Source organism: Mandrillus leucophaeus, unplaced genomic scaffold (genome assembly GCF_000951045.1).
Source record: "Mandrillus leucophaeus isolate KB7577 unplaced genomic scaffold, Mleu.le_1.0 Scaffold60, whole genome shotgun sequence".
Classification (NCBI taxonomy): Eukaryota; Metazoa; Chordata; class Mammalia; order Primates; family Cercopithecidae; genus Mandrillus; species Mandrillus leucophaeus.
The window spans coordinates 4,957,324-4,976,867 of record NW_012106475.1 but is presented as its reverse complement, the minus strand read 5'-3'; the positions used below and the strand labels follow the sequence as shown (position 1 = coordinate 4,976,867).

Sequence of the window (19,544 nt, the reverse complement as noted above, 5' to 3'; positions counted from 1 at the left end):
GGGGCTTTTTTCAGATTTTAATTACTGTGTTTTGGTTTTCAGGGAAAGAAGTTAGAGCCAGTTTACAGTATCATTTTTCCCATTAACTCCATATGCATATTCTTTTCACAGAATTTAGATGAAGAGAAACAATTACTTTATGATTTTCCCTGGACAAATGTTGGAAAATTGGTGTTTGTGGTAAGTTTAAAATAACTGGCTTAAAAGTCCCATTAATTACTTATTTTTGTGGTTTTTAATTTTTTTGTTTTTAAACAATATTGTCTTAGGCACAAAAGCTGCAATTTTTAAGAAGTTGACTCTGAAGATAATTGGCTTTCTTGTATTTTAATGCATGTGCTATATATTCCATTGTCACGCTATCAGTGGTGAAATTAAAATCAAAGAATCTTATAGTGAATAATCTTATAGCAAAAGAAGTTAGTAATTTTAATTTGTGTTTGGTCCCTAGCACATGTCCCTAAGTTATTCTAGTTGCAGAAGATATTTCATGTAGTGGTTAGCCAGTTCTTTTGAAAGTTACCTCTTTTGAGCAAAGAATAAAGAATTATATAAAAAGAGGTTTATATTAATATTTGACTATTTAAAACTCATTATTTTAAAGAGAGGTCTGCAATTCTTAACGGGAAAAATACTCTTACAATATTGAGAATGATACATTTTCTTTTGTTAGAGCAACGCCTTGATTTTTCCCAAATATTTCTCTCTTTGCCAGCTATATCTATTTTTTTGGTAGGTTTCAAAGAATTAGTAATGTGTATATTTGGTCATAAAAAGTCATAGTTCTGGCTGGGCACAGTGGCTCAATCCTGTAATCCCAGCACTTTGGGAGGTCAAGGTGAGCAGATCACCAGAGGTCAGGAGTTCGAGACCAGCTTGGCCAACATGGTGAAATCCTGTCTCTACTAAAAATACAAAAATTATTTGGGCATGGTGGTGGGCACTTGTAATCCCAGCTACCCGGGAGGCTGAGGCATGAGAATCGCTCAAACCTGAGAGGCGAAGGTTGCAGTGAGCCGAGACCACACCATTGCACTCCAGCCTGGGCAACAAGAGCACAACTCCGTTTCAAAAAAAAAAAAAAAAAAAAATTCATAGTTCTGCTATGTTCAGAAATTACTGAAAAAAATATGTGAAGAAAGGAAGATAAGGGTTTGTAGACATGGGCTTCTCTCCTGTAAGAAAGATGGCCTATGTAAATAAAGGGCTATATTGCAAATAGAATGTGGGCATTGACTCCACACTGCCCTGTAAGTCAAAAGATTTGTTTCTGACTTCACATTACTTTAATTACTTGGGCACAATTCAGTCTGATTTCACTTTACTTATACTTACACGGGGCCTAACCTGTCTCCAACTGGCTCTTTTTTGTTTCAAGCTAATTGTGAAAGGATCTGAGCTGTTTGAAAATGAGCAAATTAAGACCCACTTGCCCCTTTCATGCCCCAAATTAAGTTATAATAAAGTACATTTATGAAATTGAGGGTCTTTTAGGGTCCTGGACTTGGTGCTTACTGAATCTATTTGTGTATTACCCTTATCCGAGGACCTTTTTTGCCTCATCCTCCTCCTCTGGGAGATTTTTGACTCAGTGGGTCTGGAGTAGAGATGAGGAATCTATTTTGACAAGTTTCTCAGATGATGCTTCGTGCAGCCAACTCAGCCCTGTCTAGCTGTATGACCTTGAGCAAGTTACATAAACTCTGTGCCTTGGTTTCATTCTAAAATGTGGATAATTAACTCTCTCTCTTGACTTGCTGTGAGGATCAAATGAGTGGATACATGCTTAGTGCTCAAAAAATGTCAGTTGTTACTATTTCAGTATTGGGATCCACTGGTAGTTCCTTTAAAATGAGGGAAAGCTCAGAGATTTAAAAAAAACAAAACACCTCCACCTTATCCCCATCTGGGCTACACAAGCCCATACTGCTCCGTACGGACTTTCAGTGTGTGGTTAGAATATGCGCCGTCCTTGCTTTACCTCCTCCCTCTGGCTGAGAATCATTATATCTGAATTACTCTTTTTTGTATTTCAGCTGCCCCATTCATTATTAGGAAAGTTGAAAGAGTTCATAATATACCATAACTGTGAGAAACTTTGTCAAAGCCTTGCCCTCAACTTAGGACTTTATCTTAGTGATCACGAACTTGAAGAAGGAGATTCCTTGTATCTCTACTGATAGCTGTTCTTGTTCTTTCCCATCTCATCCCTCCACTACCAGCTCTCTCTATGTCCAGCTAGGGAAGTTTTCCATTTCTTCTAAACCCTAAATAGGTATCCTGTATTGTTCACTATATAACTCCTTATTTATTTATTTCCAAGAATTTATCATAAACTGTAATTATTTTGTGTGTTTCTTTCTCCTGCTGGGATATATAGCTCCGTGAGGGTGGGAACCTTGTCTGTCATATTCACTGCCTATTTGGTTTTTTTTGTCAGTGCCTAGGAAGGTGTTTGGTCCATATTAAGTATTCAATAAATATTTGAATACATTAGTCTTTTTTAGAATTGGTCGCCTTGTTGCTGCGTTAGGGTGTTGGGATTACATTTGATGGTTCTTTTATGATGGACCCTTCTCTTCTCCATTATACAAATAACCTGACCAGCCAGAGAAACCAAAGACACTCCTCAGCTGTTTGGGATAGTGAGTGTTTACTGACAGACCCTTGTGGCTAGATGCTTTCCTGAATTTCTGGTCATCCCCTGTCCTATGACATTTTTGAAAGGGAAAACAATAATTTATCCCACAAGGAATTTTAAATGAAACTTTATACATTTCAGAATCTATAATCTTCCTTACTAAATAGAAAACAAAGAGGATTTTGGCAAATCAGAGATTTTTTTTCCTGAATTTGATTCATGGTTTCCTTCCAAAGGGTAAGAAATTTGAGATTTTGCCAGATGGCTTGCCTTCAGCCCGGAAGCTCATATACTACACAGGGTGCCCCATGCGCTCCAGACACCTCCTGCAACTTCTGAGCAACAGCCACCGCCTCTATATGAATCTGCAGCCTGTCCTGCGCCATATCCGGAAGCTGGAGGAAAACGAAGGTACCCCAGGGTCTGGGGCGTGGAAGCACATTGTACCTTTGCCACTCATGGCCTCTTACTCTGAATGGGGGTTTTGAACTCCTACAGAATTGGATTTTGGGACTGGGACTCTCCAGATTGAGAGCAGCATTACTATTTACATCTCAGTATTTCCAGAAGGCAAAGGGTTAGGCTTGAGCCCCACCTACCGTAGCACCTAATCAGAATATCTGAGGTGACTCCATTTAGCTATCTCTCAAGTACAGGCTCTAAGATTTTCCCATGCCTGACTTGAAAATCCTTGCAAAAAGCCACCTATAAAGGCACAGGGCAAGGGTTTATCTGCAACTCAGATTTTATCTGCATTTTAGAGCTTTGTATGTACACTGACCCACCTTAGTGCTATTATCCACAGGTGGTCTGGAATTCTTTCCAATGTGATTCTTTCTTAGGGTTAGAGTGATAATAAAGGTGGGTCACAGATGTGTCTCCAGCCTCCAATTGACAACTAGGAGGCCCCCAGGTCTGGTCTAGCAAGAATGCCAAACAAAGGAGAGGGAAGTCAGCTAGTCCTTTGGGGGCTTTGCTGAGATGCAGATGAAATAAAGCAGTCTATCTGGGGCCTCAGAGTACTGGGCCCTGAAAAGGGAAGCAAGTCAGGGTGGGAAAGAAGGCAGTGTTAAGGGTCTGTAACATCTGGCTTCAACTTTACAACATTAATCTGATAGCCTTTTATCTTGAGTTGTGGCACCCTGGATTTCCTCCATTTAACACACCCCAACCCTAATCCTCAAAACTACTGCATTACGTATTTGGATTTTTGTTTTTTGTTCTTTTGTTATTTTTTTTTTAATGCTTTGGGGTTTTGTTTATGCTTTCAAAGATTTTTTTTGCAAAAATTAGTTTTACAAATTGTAGTAATATCTAACAGTAATTTGATTAGATTGGATTCGGTGTTTTTGTGTGAATATCAGGGTGAAGATTCATATTTTAGGTTCATGTCTGAGACAAGTTTTGACACCTCAGACCTCATCTTTCCTGTAGAAACAAGACAAATACCCATCCTTTCTTAAATAAACAAAAGACCTTATAGAAGTTTGTGCTTCTGATTGATTTCTCTCAAAAATTCTCTCTCAATCCAAATGAGACCCAGTTTGGCAATTCTCTTGTAATTTAGTAGCGATTAGAACATGAATCATTCCTCACTGTCTGCCACAAACTGCATGTGTCTTCAGAGAGAATTGGTATAACTGTCAGGTGTATTGGCTTCCGCTGCTGCTAGACTGCCAGTTCTTCCCCACCATAACTCATCAGTGTAACAGATATCTCTCTCCTATGCTGACATGAATATTAAAAGGAATTCAGATGGGGGCAGGAAGAGGATGAAGAAGCAGGAGAACCTGTGAGAATAGGTGACATAATTAGGTGCAGAGCCCATAATTTGCCAAGTCAGCTTCATTCCTCAACGTCTAACATGACACCTTGAGAAGGTGATTTGTTCTACTAGCTTTCTTCTGCCTGCAGCATTTTAGTATATTTTTTGTTCAGATGACCTTAAGAGATCCCTTTAGAGCCTAAAAGAATTAATGGCCTTCATCTATAGGTTCTAAGGTAAAAATTACAAAGAATTTTGAGTTTTCAAAGAGAGCTTTGTTCATTGCCAACCATAGTACCAAGTATATTTGGAGGCTAAAGTGAGTAGGTGTCTTAGTTTGTTTTGTGCTGCTGTAACAAAAGACCACAGACTAGGTAAGTTCTAAAGAACAGAAGTTTTTTTCCTCACAGTTCTAGAGGCTGGGAAGTCCAGGATTGAGGAGCCAGCATCTACCGAGGGCCTTCTTGTTACTTCATCCCATGGTGGAAGGTGGAAGGGCAAAGAGAGGGTGAGAAAGAGTAAAAGGGGGCCAAGCTCCCCCTCTCATAATGAACCCACTGCTGCAATAATGGCACTAACCCATTCACAAAAGCAGATCTCTCATGATCTAATCATCTCTTTAAACTCCCACATCTTACTACTATGATATATGATGCATATGATTTATGATAGCAATTAGATTTCAACCTGAGTTTAGGAGGGAACAGATAATTCAAACCATAGCAGTAGAGGAATGAAGGAATGACACATACTTAGTTTCTTCTACTTAGAGGTTTTTCAGGTCTGAAAACGGCCTGAAATTAAGTTTCTCTGGGTCAACTTTGGCCTGAATCCAATGATCTCACCTCCATTTAAGGGCTCTGTCATTTTAACATGAAAAGCCCTTTTTTGGGCATTAGTTTAGCAAAAAACAGCATAAAAAGAGTCTGTGTTTTTCTTAATTTTATTTAGAGTCACTTTGTCTGAAACAGTATGTTAGCATTTTAGTAGAAAATGATCACAAGGATTTTTCTATAGGGTTTAGAAGAGAAAGAAAAACATGCCTCGCATCATTTAAAAAAATGTTTAAGCCTAACTTTATTCAAGAGCTGGAGCTTATTCTTAGGAATAAGTAGTCACATTTACTGCATTATTTTCTAAAATAGTGTATGAAAAACCTCATTGTCTCTGATCTTTTACAACAGAGGGAGTAAAAAGAGCACAGGCATATTGATGATCTGTACTGTTGACACCAGTGATTATTAGGTGGATGAGAGGCTGCATTTTACATTTCTTAGACAACATTTCAGAATTATTTAATGTTTCTCTCAGTTTGTAACTGAACGATGTGAAGCTTCTTAAATGTCTGGAAAGGGTGTGATACAGCACTAGGGAGGCAACAGAAGCCAGCCATGTGGAACACCCAGGCCATGCTAACATGTAGTCAGAAATAGTTAGAAAACAGGCTGGCAAGTACTTGTATACTCATTAGTATACTAGTGAGTATAGAGGAACTATACTGACCTCTATCAGGAAGTTGGGAGTAAAAAGGCTATATGTAAAGATGCAGAAAAGCTTTTAAATGATTAGGTCCACAGTTCCTAATTATTTTAGAACAATGGAACTCCAACAACTTACAGACTTTTACTTTTTTCTCTTCACTTACCACTCATCCAAGGGCCACATGGCTATTACTGTGAAACCACAGTGAATAGGAACTACGGTAATTTTTGCAAACTGCTTTGGCTGTCCACCTTCATCTCACACCTGCTGATTCAGAAGATGGGGATTTTTAGGCCCCAGTCTGCTCCCTGAATGACAAGTTGTCCCTGGATGCATTTTTGTTGTGATGATGTGTGTGTGGAGCTCTGGTGTCTGGTTTCAGCCTGCTTTCTGTGTAGCAGCACATACTCATCTTTGTGTTTCAGCCAGTTCCTTAGAAAGATGTGAATGGGCTGGAACCTGGAAATGTGCACATAGCCTTCTCCAAGCATTTTTTTGCATTTTGCATCCTAGAAGGCGCATCTTTTCTTTCTCCTGCTGCCCATTTTCTCTCTGGGGACCCTGTGATGATTATACTTCTGAGCTGGATTCAGACATCAGGCATGCAAGTATTTTCACTTAACCAAGAACTTGACAAGACAATTAAAATCCATTAACAGGCCCCTGAGAACCCAATTAGTCTACTAGTTAGCAGTTTCTAAAATTAGATCAACTTAACAGTCCCCAAATACACTCTCCCTTTTTGACATTGTTGTATTGTATTATTTCTTACCAGTATTAAAAAGGCAAGGAATCTAAACTTCTTCCTTGTTTTACATTTCTGACCTAAAAGACAAAAATAATATTTTTGTGTCAGTCAAGTTGTAACTGGCAGCTGGGTTGTAACTTTGTGCCTTAATGGAATGGTTAGTTTAGTATGTAATAAAAGAGACTTTACAGTGTTGTGTTTTTGATTGCGTTCAAGAACAGCACTGACATGTTAAATCAAAGAACAGCTTTACCAGTCAGAGTTGGAAATCATCAAACCAGTAGTGATTACTGGTATTTTCTAAGTAGATGATAAAACCTCACTAATTCAGCCTAAGTGGAGAAAATCAATCTTATATTAATGAAAATCCAAATTTTAGAATCTTCACAAGAAATTCTCAGAAGAATAGTTTTATATTAAATTGTATTCAACAGCTAGAGCTAAGCTAACAATGGAACAAATTGAACAGATGAACAAATAAAATGAGTGGCAATTAGCATAATTATATTTATTAAGTAGTCTTCTAGAGCAGTGCTTCTGAAATTATCTGCAGAAAAGGGCCAGATTTTTAAAATATTTAATATGCTGTGGATACTTTCGCAAAATACAAAATCACATTGGTGGCTGTCATGGCAATGTCACAAAGCTCTGGAAGTTTCTAAATGTTCATATCACTCACTGAACTTATTTCACTGTGGACCAATAAATTTGCAGACAAGAAGTGGTCTGTAACTGCACTTTAAATACCGCTCTTCTTATACTGCTTGAATCTTTAAAAAAACTGAGTAATTTAAATATCCCCCTCAAATCTGTTGCACTGGTTTTTAGTCATTTTTCAGTCTTCTAAAGTCAAATTCCTATCTAAATTATTACTACTTTCCAGTCACTAGATTCTGAACTTCAAGTTATCCTTGTTCTTGGCCTGTTGAGTCACTTAAGCTCACCAGCCGTTCCTTCTGTCTTGGTTGATGTAATAATGAGCTGTGTTCCCCACCACACAGAGAAGAAGCAGTACCGGGAATCTTACATCAGTGACAACCTGGACCTCGACATGGACCAGCTGGAAAAACGATCGCGGGCCAGTGGGAGCAGCGCGGGCAGCATGAAGCACAAGCGCCTGTCCCGTCATTCCACCACCAGCCACAGCAGTTCCCACACCTCGGGCATTGAGGCAGACACCAAGCCCCGGGACACGGGGCCAGAAGACAGTTACTGCAGCAGTGCCATCCACCGCAAGCTGAAAACTTGCAGCTCAATGACCAGTCATGGCAGCTCCCACACCTCAGGGGTGGAGAGTGGCGGCAAAGACCGGCTGGAAGAGGACTCGCAGGACGATGGTAACAGTACTGTCCTCACTGGCTCTCTGTTTAGTCTCCCAGTTTTTTCAAGCATTGGTTCTACAGAGCTGGTGTCTGGAAAGCAACGTTAGGCAGTAGTAATACGGTGGAAGAGGTGTCTTGTCTTCCCCAGTGACTTGGTTGAATTGCTTGTGTTTGGCTGTGAACAAAACATCCCTCTAGTTGTGATCCTTTGCGGCCACAAGATTGGATGGTTGTGGACTCAAAGTCTTAGCTGTTTCTATGAAGTAGATTGGAGATTAGTCCTGCAGCCATTGTGTCTGTATTTCTAATTCCCAGATTAAATAAAACAGTAGTTAGGACAACACAGTGGAGTGCAGTGATGGTGACAGAAACATCTTGAACTTCTGGACCCCCCCCTACAAAATAAAAATTGGAGTCCACACCATTGAGTTACTTAGTAATGTTTTTCTTAAGCGCCTCCCATGTAACCAGAACTATAGAGAGGATAAAAGAAATATAGCACCTGGCTGATACGAACTTACTGCGTGTTAAGGAGATAAGATGAATCCTATGGCTTATCTCAGCCAAATTTAACATTTGTGGCCCTCTTTTATATTATTTTCCTCTCTCAAATAAGTGCTGTAGCATTCAGGCTTAAGGGAAACGATAGACTCAGTTAAAGAAAAGTGCAGACCGTCTGTTTGGTTTCTGTAGAATTTGTGTGGATCTCAAGTCACTGAGTGCCCTTGAGAGTAGGCAGCTATGGACATGGGGGCTTTGTGAACTGCTCATCTGCCTGTGTCAGTGAGCCTTGCTTTGGCATCAGGCAAAGGGCCCATCAGTTTCGGTTTGCCCTTTGTCATTTCAGCAAGGTAGTGTAGTTTTTCTTCTTAAAAAAATACAGAATAATTGGCAAATTATAGTATTAGAAAATATGTAGGTGATGCAGCAGTCCTATAAGAAAGAGCAAGTAGGCTGGGCGCGGTGGCTCACGCTTGTAATCCCAGCACTTTGGGAGGCCGAGGCAGGCGGATCACGAAGTCAAGAGATCAAGACCATTCTGGCAAACATGGTGAAACCTCATCTCTGCTAGAAATACAAAAATTAGCTGGGCATGGTGGCATGTGCCTGTAATTGCAGCTACTTGGGAGGCTAAGGCAGGAGAATCGCTTGAATCCGGGAGGTGGAGGTTGCGGTGAGTGGAGATCACACCACTGCACTCCAGCCTGGTGACAGAGTGAGACTTCGTCTCAGAAAGAGAGAGAGAGTAGCACCTGTTGAAAATGATCTCTGGAGTTTCCTATTGGAGTCTCATTAGCAAATTTATTTTCAAATATGAATAATTACATAGCCACCCTCAAAATATGGTCGTATATTATGATGGTCATTTCCCTTTTTGTTATTAACTGCCATTTCCTTCTTCTGTGTCAGAAATAGAGATGTTAGTTGATGACCCCCGGGATCTGGAGCAGATGAATGAAGAGCCTCTGGAAGTCAGCCCAGACATGTGCATCTACATCACGGAGGACATGCTCATGTCACGGAAGCTGAACGGACACTCGGGTGAGCTCTTACAGGAAGTTATTCTTCCTTGGCAGCGGGTTATTCAGGACTGAAAAACACGTGCCTCAGAAAATAGAAAGGGTGGGCTGGGGGCTCTCAATCAGAGACTGGACTGCACTAAGAGGCTCTTCAGGTCAGTATTGTAAACTGCAGGATCCTGTGCCTTCTGTGGAAGGAAGGGAAGAGGAGAAACACCCAGGATTGGGAATTAGCATTTTCTGCTCCATGCTTTGGACAAAAGGTAGTTGTGCAATAGGGTTCCCTTTATGTTATGCTGTGTCGAGAATCATGTAATGTATCTGGAAGGCCTTGTAGACCCCTTCAGTCTGGCCTCCTTTTTACAGATGAGTTAACCTGTAGTTCAAAGAGGACAAATCCTGCATGGCTAGAAACAGAAGCAGGCCTCCAGGTCTTTGTTGTTGTTGTTTCCCCACTGTGTTATACTGGTAGAGGAGTCTGGGAGGACAAATGTCAAAACGGGTTGACCTAAAAAGACACTCTTAAATTCCATATTTGTATGAATTCTTCTAGAAAACATGCATTCACTCTAATCCTATTATAGTTATATAATACACAGTATATATTTCTGTCACATGTAAGATACTATCTTTAAAAAATGGCAGCAGTATGAGTTTTGTTTATAGACATCAGTCACATCTAACTGCTTTTGTCACACATCATGAATCAGTCTGTTCTTTAGAGAAATATGCCTCAGGAACGAGAGCTGTTGAAATGGCCCCTTCCAGCTTTCATTGAATGAAGGGCCAGCCTGGAGTAGCCTGTCCCTGCTCTGGCAGATCCATACCTCCTGATGTTCATTGAGTCTCTTCCTCCAGGTGCCAGGCATTGGAAATCAGAGAGGAACCAGACCAATACACAGTCACTACCATCCTGGCACTTAGTCTTCAAGAGCAGGAGACATCTTTTATTTCAGGATTCTGTTTGCTAACCCGACAGAACCCTGGCTTCCCAGACCTGCCTGTGGCTGCAGAGAATCATCTCTCTGACCAGCGCTGACTCATTACGCTTACTCTAAACATGCTTAGAGTTCATATACCAAACTTTGCCCCTTTTTGCCCATTTACTTTATGATATTGAATTTTCTCTTTACAATTACATTTTAATTTAAATTAAATCTAAATTCACAATTATATGCACATTATAGGTCCATGTATATAGCTCTATGTATATATGTTTGTGGAAAGGAAATGGTCTAAAAACAGTGTATGCCACAGTGCCTCTGGGAAGGGAGGTATGAGGGAAGCTGACCTGGACTTTGCATTTATATATTTCTGCATTTAATTTTTATAAGACTGTTAATTTTAAATAGAGATAAAATTTAAGTAAAAAGTCTGGCTGTTTAAGAAAATTTATATATAAAAAATGTTTATTGAAATGTTATAAATATAATGAAAGAATGAGTGGTAAGGCCAGGTGCGGTGGCTCAATGCCTGTAATCCCAGCCTTTGGGAGGCTGAGGTGGGTAGATCACCTGAGGTCAGGAATTGGAGACCAGCCTGGCCAACATGTTGAAACCCCATCTCTATTAAGATACAAAAAAAAAAAAAAAAAATCAGCCGCAGGCCTGTAATCCCAGCTGCAAGGGTGACTGGGGCAGGAGAATCACTTGAACCCAGGAGGCAGAGGTTGCAGTGAGCCAAGACCACGTCACTGTACTCCATCCTGGGCAACAGAGTGAGACTCTGTCAAAAAAAAAAAAAAAACACAAGTGGTTAAATTATACCATATTCATTATTCATATGGTATATAACCATTAAATTTGAGACTTTTCAAACAAAATAACATAAGAAGGATAGTTATGGTAAACAGTAAAAATTATATAAAATGTGATCTAATTAAAAACAAGCATATTTATCTGTGTATTTAAAAAACATAAAACTGTTAATAGCCTTTTCTTTGGATGTTAGGTTTATAGATATAGATGATTTTATTTTCTTTCTTATGTCATCTTAGTCTTCTAAATTCTCTATAATCTGAGCATTTAAACATTGCTTATAAAACATTCAGCTAAGTACTCGCCCTGGCAGCACATACACTAAAGTTGCAGTGATACAGAGAAGATTAGCATGGCCCCTCTGCAAGGATGACATGCAAATTTGTGAAGCGTTCCATATCTTTCCAAGAAAAAAAAGAACACTCAGCTAAGGTTGAGTAGTGATGAAGTATACCACTCTGTCTTTCATTCTTATAGAGTGTGATAGGAGTTGGTTAAGTGTTTTGAGCACCAGCTTGATACTTACTTTTTCAGTGGTGGGTCTGGATTTGAAGAAGACTCTTTACAGGCATGATAGCCACGGGCACATTTACCAGGAAATTCAAAAGGAACCATGCCATTTGCCAACCAGTGCACAAGTCCACATGTCTCTATGATGATTTGTTTAAAGGTTTAATGCTCTTTAGAAGATAAAGATCATTCTAGATCCTCTCCTAAAGCAATTTGTACTAAACCCTAAAACATGAGTATCCCCTGAGTTTTTAAAGTGTCTACTTGTAAACCAGGAATGTCTTCATATTTCATGTTTCAATTGAACTAATTATTGAATGCTTAATATATTTATGGCATATGCTAGACCCTGAGTCATTATGAGATGTTTCTAAAGAGTTAAGGGATAGAACACAAGTCATTCTGTAGACTACTAGCAGTAGTTGAATAAGAATCACATTACTTAAGGTTTTTTGTTTTTGTTTTTGTTTTTTTAAGAAGCCATTTGGCTTTATGGATCTAGGGTTTGACCTGTAGTACACTTGCTTCATTCATTGGCAAGAAAAATTTCAGCGGTGTTCACTTATACCTCTAGTTCTTATTGGTAATTTTAACTTCTGAGACATGTTTCTACTCAATGCTTCACTCATATGCCGGTCACGTAGGGAAATGTCAGCCCTGGATTTCTGCTTCTGAAATTTTTGTGGGTTTCCACTGAGTGCTCAGGTGGTTAGGTTAGGGGCTCTGTTGTTCTTAAAGACCCAGTACTGAATTTTCACTATGGCCTCCCAGTTTGTCTCCTACCGGGGGGATCTGCTGCAGGAGGTATGTGCCAAGTATCCCATCACCCAAAAAGAGCTGCCGTGAACTGAGTGTATCCATGTATAGTCTCTGTACCTTACCCTTTTATGCATTCACTGTGTAATTGTCATTAAAACTAGCGGGCAGGTGCTGTTATTGGCCCGATTTTATACGAGAAGGAGATTGAGACACTGGGAGGCTAAGTAACTGGCCAGGATACATGGCTAATTAGTTGTCTGGGCCAGGATCCAGCCACATCTGTCTGACTTCAGAGGCCAGAGCCCTTACAATTCACCAGTATACATCCAAGCTGAACCAAATCTAGAAGGTGTGCGTTCAGTAAGGGTTAAGTTTAATGTTGCTGCTGTATAGAAAGGGGAGGAGGGGAAGCTTTATGAGATGCAGTAAAGAGGCGGCTTTACACCAATAGTCTTTGCTTCTTGTCTGTAACGTCATTATAAATAGCTTAATTAGAAGTTTTAGAAAATTCAGACTCTAAACATCTTCCTACACTCTTAACTCTACATTGACTCATTAATCTCTATTTACTGTAAGATGAGAGAGAGTGTGGGCTGTCCTGGTTGTCTGCCACCAAAGAGTCACAGTGAAACTTTTTGGTAATGGTTAATATTTGATTTTTCATTCCTGATGGCAATATGTCAGAATATATGGCAAGAGGCTTGAATAATTTGAAGTATTTATTGTTTCTATCTCTATGTTTTATTTCAGGATTGATTGTGAAAGAAATTGGGTCTTCCACCTCGAGCTCTTCAGAAACGGTGGTTAAGCTTCGTGGCCAGAGTTCTGATTCTCTTCCACAGGTATTAAAGGAATTGAAAAATATCAATTAGGAAAATGAAGTTATAGAAAATTTTAGGTAGTAACTTATACTTAACATTTATACAGATGAGCAAAAATTAAAAACCCTAAGAAAATGATCCTTCCTAGATACATACATTCTAGCTTTATTCTGAATTTATTTCCATCTTATTTGCTAGTTCTGCTTATCTTTGAGTTGATTTTTACTTAGGTAATTATATATTTTGCTTCACACTTTATATGGTTGGGAAGCCTCTGGTCCTCGGGCTTCCGTCGAACCACGTGTGCACGTGCACGTGTCTGTGTGTGTGTTACTTGTCCTCAACCTGGGAGAATAATATTTTTTGTCAGGGTGTTCTGGCAGACATGTTTCCACACTCTGGTGATTCCATTCAGATTGAATTTTCAAAGTATGCTGAGCCTAGAGCATTTGACAACCTGTGATCATTGGTTAAACTATTAAATGTCCAGCGATACAGATAAAATACCCTGAAATGGTTTCAGCATTTGGATGTAATGTGTGACTAATGGCCCTACTTCCTGAGCACATCCTCCCTCCTGCCTTTCTTTCTTGGGCTCTCTTTGTGTCTTGTTTTTTTCCCTTCTGTGTATGTTTCTCTTTTCTCATTTGCATTCTGGCTGTCCTTGTCCCCTACTTTTCTCTTCCTCTTTCCTCCCTTTTTTTCTCATTTGTCTTTTCTTTCTCTTACTTCCATTGAAGTAACCATAATGTGAAAATGATGTTTATGAAATATTTTTTCTGAAAACTCCAATGAGTAATCTAGTCTTAAGAGATGTTTCTGGGACACAGCTGATAGTCAGATTCCACACCCACACTGTGGGGAGAACATTGTGTGCCTTCCTTGAGAGTCTGTGGGGATGACCAGATGATTCTATGTGTGAAATCCCATTGGAGCCTGGGAAGACTGCATCGGCACAAGGAGTCACTCAGATGTGACACTTCCTAGTAAAACGTGCTTCTGGAACTTTTGCCTCTAGCAGAAATTGTATCTTATTCTAACAGGGTTGTCCTTTGTGGTGGTAAGCAGCAAAATTTAAAGATATAATGCCTGGTTTCCTTAAATGACCTATTACATGCCTTCCATTCATGTAATTATCGGAATCATTTTTAACCTATTTCTAATACCACCTCTTGGGTTAATAAAAAAGTCTGCCCCCCGCTGTGTACAGCATTTGGCAGAACCCCGCCCCCAGCCCCGTGTTCGGGAACTTAGTCTTGGTGCCTGCCACCCAGCCTCTTCAGCACCAAGAACGCCCTGTATCCGACCCAGCACCAAGGACCCTTTATATTCAACCCAAGAATTCTGGGCTTTTAAAGAGCAAAACTGTGTTTCTTGATAATTGGTTTATTTTCCCATTTCTTATTAAAATAATAACAGACCTTGGCCTAAAAGTGTTGCCACATTGAATTGCCATATCCTAGTGGAAAAAAAAAAAACAAAAACACAAAGAAACCATGTCTTTACCTATACGACCTTATTTCAAGATAATTACTTGATTTCTGAAATGCTAGGGATAGTTGGATTTCTGTTGTACTTGCACCTCTGTGTTTTGGATTATTTATCTGTAAAATGAGAAGAATGATAGTGCCTGCTTCCTAGGACTGTTAGGAAGATTGAATGAGTTAATACATGCCGAGTATTTACGTCAGGGTCTGGAACATAGTAATTACTCGGTAAATGTTAGCTGCTATTATTACTGGTGGAGGTGGTGTTGATGATATATTTCCTCATAGGGCCCAGAAACCACAGATTGGAAACCACTTTCTAACATGTAAGGATTACTTAACCTTTTGTGGTTCTGTGGCATCTCTCTTTACAAGGCAGATATTCTAACCTTTCCCTTTAGTCTATAAAGTTGTTTCAACCTTCCCTTATCTTGCAGACTATATGTCGGAAACCAAAGACCTCCACCGATCGACACAGCTTGAGCCTTGATGACATCCGACTTTACCAGAAAGACTTCCTGCGCATTGCAGGTCTGTGTCAGGACACTGCTCAGAGTTACACCTTTGGATGTGGCCATGAACTGGATGAGGAAGGCCTCTATTGCAACAGTTGCTTGGCCCAGCAGTGCATCAACATCCAAGATGCTTTTCCAGTCAAAAGAACCAGCAAATACTTTTCTCTGGATCTCACTCATGATGAAGTTCCAGAGTTTGTTGTATAAAGTCCGTCTGCGTGCAGCTGTACAGGCAGCTTACTGTTTGCTAGAGGATGCGAAAGTCATGGGTTCTTTACATATTACTTGTGCCATATCTTCTTCACCCTAAACATAGCTCTTTCTTTATAATATTTGTGATGATGGAAACAAAAGCCTTGGAACAACTGCACTTTAAGTATTACACAGAAGTAAAAGAACTACAGAAAATGTACAGCAAGACAAGTGCCCGGAAGTTCACTGATCCTTCAGAAGGAAATGCGCTTTACTGATTGCAAAGCCTTCAGAATATTGGAGTGTGGTGTGTTTGCTCATCTGATGCTTTTTAGTTCAGTTACATGTAACATCACATCTTTTTTATCACGTGAACGATGTTAGATTTATTTGTTTGCTTGTAAATTTTTCACCGTTCCCTCATAAAATGCTCATGGTTTGGGAGAGGAAAGAGGGAAGATTCTCTCTTCTTTTAACAGAGAGACGGTTGCTCTGTATACCCATTGCTTCCTCCCTGAGGCTGTCCCAGAGTGAACACTGATGGAGTGGTCAAAATCATGAGGTTGTAGCAAGCCAAAGATACATACGTGACAGAAGCACCTGTGCAGTCAAGACATGAATTAAGCAATAAGCAGAAAACCAGAAGTGCGTGCTGTGGTGTCTGTGACTCCTTCACCCCGCTCAGTGCCATGTCCTCTTCTGTGATCTTCCAGAAAGCTCCAGGATTCAGTTGAGTTCCACATCGAAGTAACAGATGAATTATATTCATGTTGTAATGCATTTTGTGGAGTTTACAAAACCAGTGTCTGTTAAAACTGTGGAAAATGTCTTAGAAAACGTTGGTGCTTGGTGATGCTTTATTTGTTTAATTATCAAGAACAAATTATGGCAATGCTAGTTTCTGCCTAACCAAAATACTGTATGTATATATTATACATATATAAATACATGGGATTGTGTATGTTTATATGTGTTTAAAGCTTACTATGTCTTCATTTTGGCTTCCATGACTATCTTTTATAGATGGAATTCCTTAAGATTGAGAATGTGTCACTGAGTGAGTGATACCTGCAGACATCAGTTGATACATGTAGAGTTCAGAATGACTGTTCCCTCGTGTGCCTTTGGCCATGATTCTCAGCACTGATTGTATAACAGAATTTGGCAGGGGAGCTTTTAAGAAATAATGACTGAGTCTCCCACCAGACAGAGTACATCATTCTCTTGTGGCGGGACCCAGGTAGAATTGCCTTTTCCTTTAAAGTTCTCCAGATGGAGCTAATATGCAACAGAGTTGAAAACCACTCATCCTGGGGGTGTCTTTTGTTAATTTTGAAGTAAAAGTGTACAGAAGATGTAGTGTATGAGAAAGGGCCATTTTTAAGACAGTTACCTGCTGTGCTGCTGTTAAAATATATAATGAAACCAAGTCAGGGGAGTGAACTTATCAATCTTTTGATGTACAGTAAAAACGTTGCTCACACTTCAGGAGAGAACTTCATAGCACAATGTCTTTCTATAAGATATTTTTAATGATTTAGTATTTTACAACATTTGTTTACCATATTTTGATATACCTTTTTTTTCTATCTGCCAGGTTTTATTAAAAAAGCTATATATTATTTTCTAAAGAAACAATCATATTTTTATACAAAATTATGTTTTCAGGTAACGAAATAGATGTAGGGTACAGCGGAACATAAGCAGTGTTACCCATGGCTGGGAGTCAGTATTATTACAACAAAGGGTGAGCTGGAACATGCCCCGCCTGTGCTGCCCCTCCCGTGCTGGGTCGCGGATGTGTAGGCAACATTGCCTCATCACGTTAGGTTCACCTGACACTTTAAAAGGAAAAAAAGTTCCGTAGAGTTCTGTGGTCAAAATTATTTTGCTTTTATCAAATACTTTAATAGAACCAAAGTTGTAGATATTGGAATGTATGGAGGTATCTCAGTCTCTGCATAAAAGGATTAAAGTATGAAAGGATCATTTAATGACTGTTTTACTTACAAGTCATTAAGTAATCCACCATTTCTAATGGATGATGCTTAAGCCTGGTGAGGTTTGTACTCTAAGGAGCCCAGATCATAATGCAGTGCATTTCCTTAGCCCTTGGAGTTTCTTGCAAACATTAAAAAAAAAGACATATTTAAGAAAGAAAGATAAAGAAAAAACATATTTAATTACTGTAAACAGGTACTGCTTTATACTTTATTTTCTTTCTACTTCAACCAAAATCAGATCTTTAAGGTTTTGCTGACATTGTTGGTGGTTTTGCACACGCTCTTTCTAATTGGATTTATGAATAGTCCTATGGGTTTTCAAAGATGAATCATGTTAAGAACACTTTTGCTTTTTGATCCACTGTTTGCAGCAGAATTATATATATGTATATGAAAAATCCACTTTGAATAATCCATATTTTGTATTTGGAAATTGTTTTTAAAAATAAAAAGAAGAAAACTATAAAGCTGTTATTTATTCTGCATTTCTTACACATCTATCGCTTGTCAGTATACCCGTTTGGTGTATATTGCCTCTGCACATCTACATTTGTATTTGCAACAGTGAGCTTTATATCTACATAAACTGTAAATAATCCTTTCTGTGAAAGGATCATCATATCAAGATGATACCAAAAGTATGTAAAAAAAAAAAACCCGCATTATTTTGTAATTATTTCTTATAGATGTTTCATGGTAAGTTTAGCAGTCAATAAAGTTACTTTTTTGCGTTTAAATTGCCTTTTTGATTATTAGAGCTCTCCAGCAAGAAGCACTAAGGAGTGACAGTGTTTTCTTCATGTTCTTTGCTGTAATGGAGCACAGTGAAGGACAACAAGATTCCATGTGATAGAATTCCAAGCAAAACAGTCCTGGTGGTGATGATGGTAATAGCTGATGCTGAGCACTACCATGTGCCAGACCCAGTTTCACGTGTATTCAGAGTTCATGTGTTCAGTCATTTAATGCTCATATCCCCATAAGGCAGGTACTATTCTTCTTAGTTGCAGATGTGAAGGAATCAAGCTTCCAGGAGGTTGTGGTAGTCAGCCACTGTTGAGTCCAAATTATGGGGCTGAAAAAAACTCTCCTTTAAAAAGAAATATTTTAATTAAAATAATTAACTTAGACCCTGAAAACCGTCATCATTGGACTGTTGCTTTAATCATAAAATAAACAAATGGTTGCATTTAAAAGCATGCATTCACAAGCCTGAACATGAGGGGCAGCGTGGCATTGGGCTCTGGAAAGAGCCCAGAGCTGAGAGTCAGTCAAGAGGATTCTGAAAAGCCCCAGCTCTTTCTGAAGGGAAATCCATTACCTTCTCTTTGCTCCACTTTTCTTGGCAACAAAATGGAGATGATAATTCGAAGGACTGTTTGGAAGATCAGATAACGGAATGGTTTAGTATGCCCCTGATGACTAGGTGGGAAAAAGGAGGGCTGTCAAATCTAACATTTAACTTCCGTGAAATAGAGCCATTTGGATTCACACAGTCCAAAACAAGTTTTCTAGTTGAGTGTTACTCATGAATTTTGCAGAGTATCTGGTAAATTGTGAGTGAGTTGGAGTCCAGGAAAGAGAATATCTGGTACCTACTATGTGTCTGATATCACACACACCATGTCTGATCCTCACAACCCTTCGAGGAGCTGTCACCCCTATTTCACAGCTGAGGAAACAAACCTGCCCACGATTCTACAGCTAGTGAATGGTAGAGCAGAGTTTTAAACCCAGACTTTTCTCCAAAAGCCTTGCTTTTTTTTTTTTTTTTTTTTTAACTGTATATACCTTGTTACCCACTGCCCTTAAAGAAAGATCAGAACCTAATAGGGAAGACAGACTCCAATTTTGATAGTGTGATAAATGAAATTTATTTGCTAACTTGGTTATGTTTTTTGAGCATCTACTGTGTGCCAGACATAGAGAAGGCTTACATTGGCATTGCTCTGGCCAAGAGGCAGTCAAGACCTGGGAGGTGGGGCATGGGAGGCAGGAAGATCAGAGAAGATTTTACTGGAA

General features: G+C 39.3%; 1 protein-coding gene across 4 annotated transcripts in view; it reads left to right on the top strand.

Annotated features, from left to right (window-relative positions):
- FRMD6 (FERM domain containing 6) overlaps positions 1-18,259 on the top strand; it is a 257,129-nt gene extending 238,870 nt beyond the window's left edge. For 3 of the 4 annotated variants that reach the window (XM_011999738.1, XM_011999737.1, XM_011999736.1), the window contains 6 exons: positions 112-180; positions 2,878-3,052; positions 7,638-7,973; positions 9,369-9,500; positions 13,255-13,346; positions 15,250-18,259. In XM_011999738.1, coding sequence (XP_011855128.1) covers positions 112-180; positions 2,878-3,052; positions 7,638-7,973; positions 9,369-9,500; positions 13,255-13,346; positions 15,250-15,534 — 1,089 coding nt within the window. In that variant the 3' untranslated portion in view covers positions 15,535-18,259. Of the gene's footprint in view, positions 1-111; positions 181-2,877; positions 3,053-4,805; positions 4,915-7,637; positions 7,974-9,368; positions 9,501-13,254; positions 13,347-15,249 lie in introns of those variants that run through there. The other variant, XM_011999739.1, reaches the window with a different exon arrangement.
- The last annotated feature ends 1,285 nt before the right edge of the window (positions 18,260-19,544 follow it).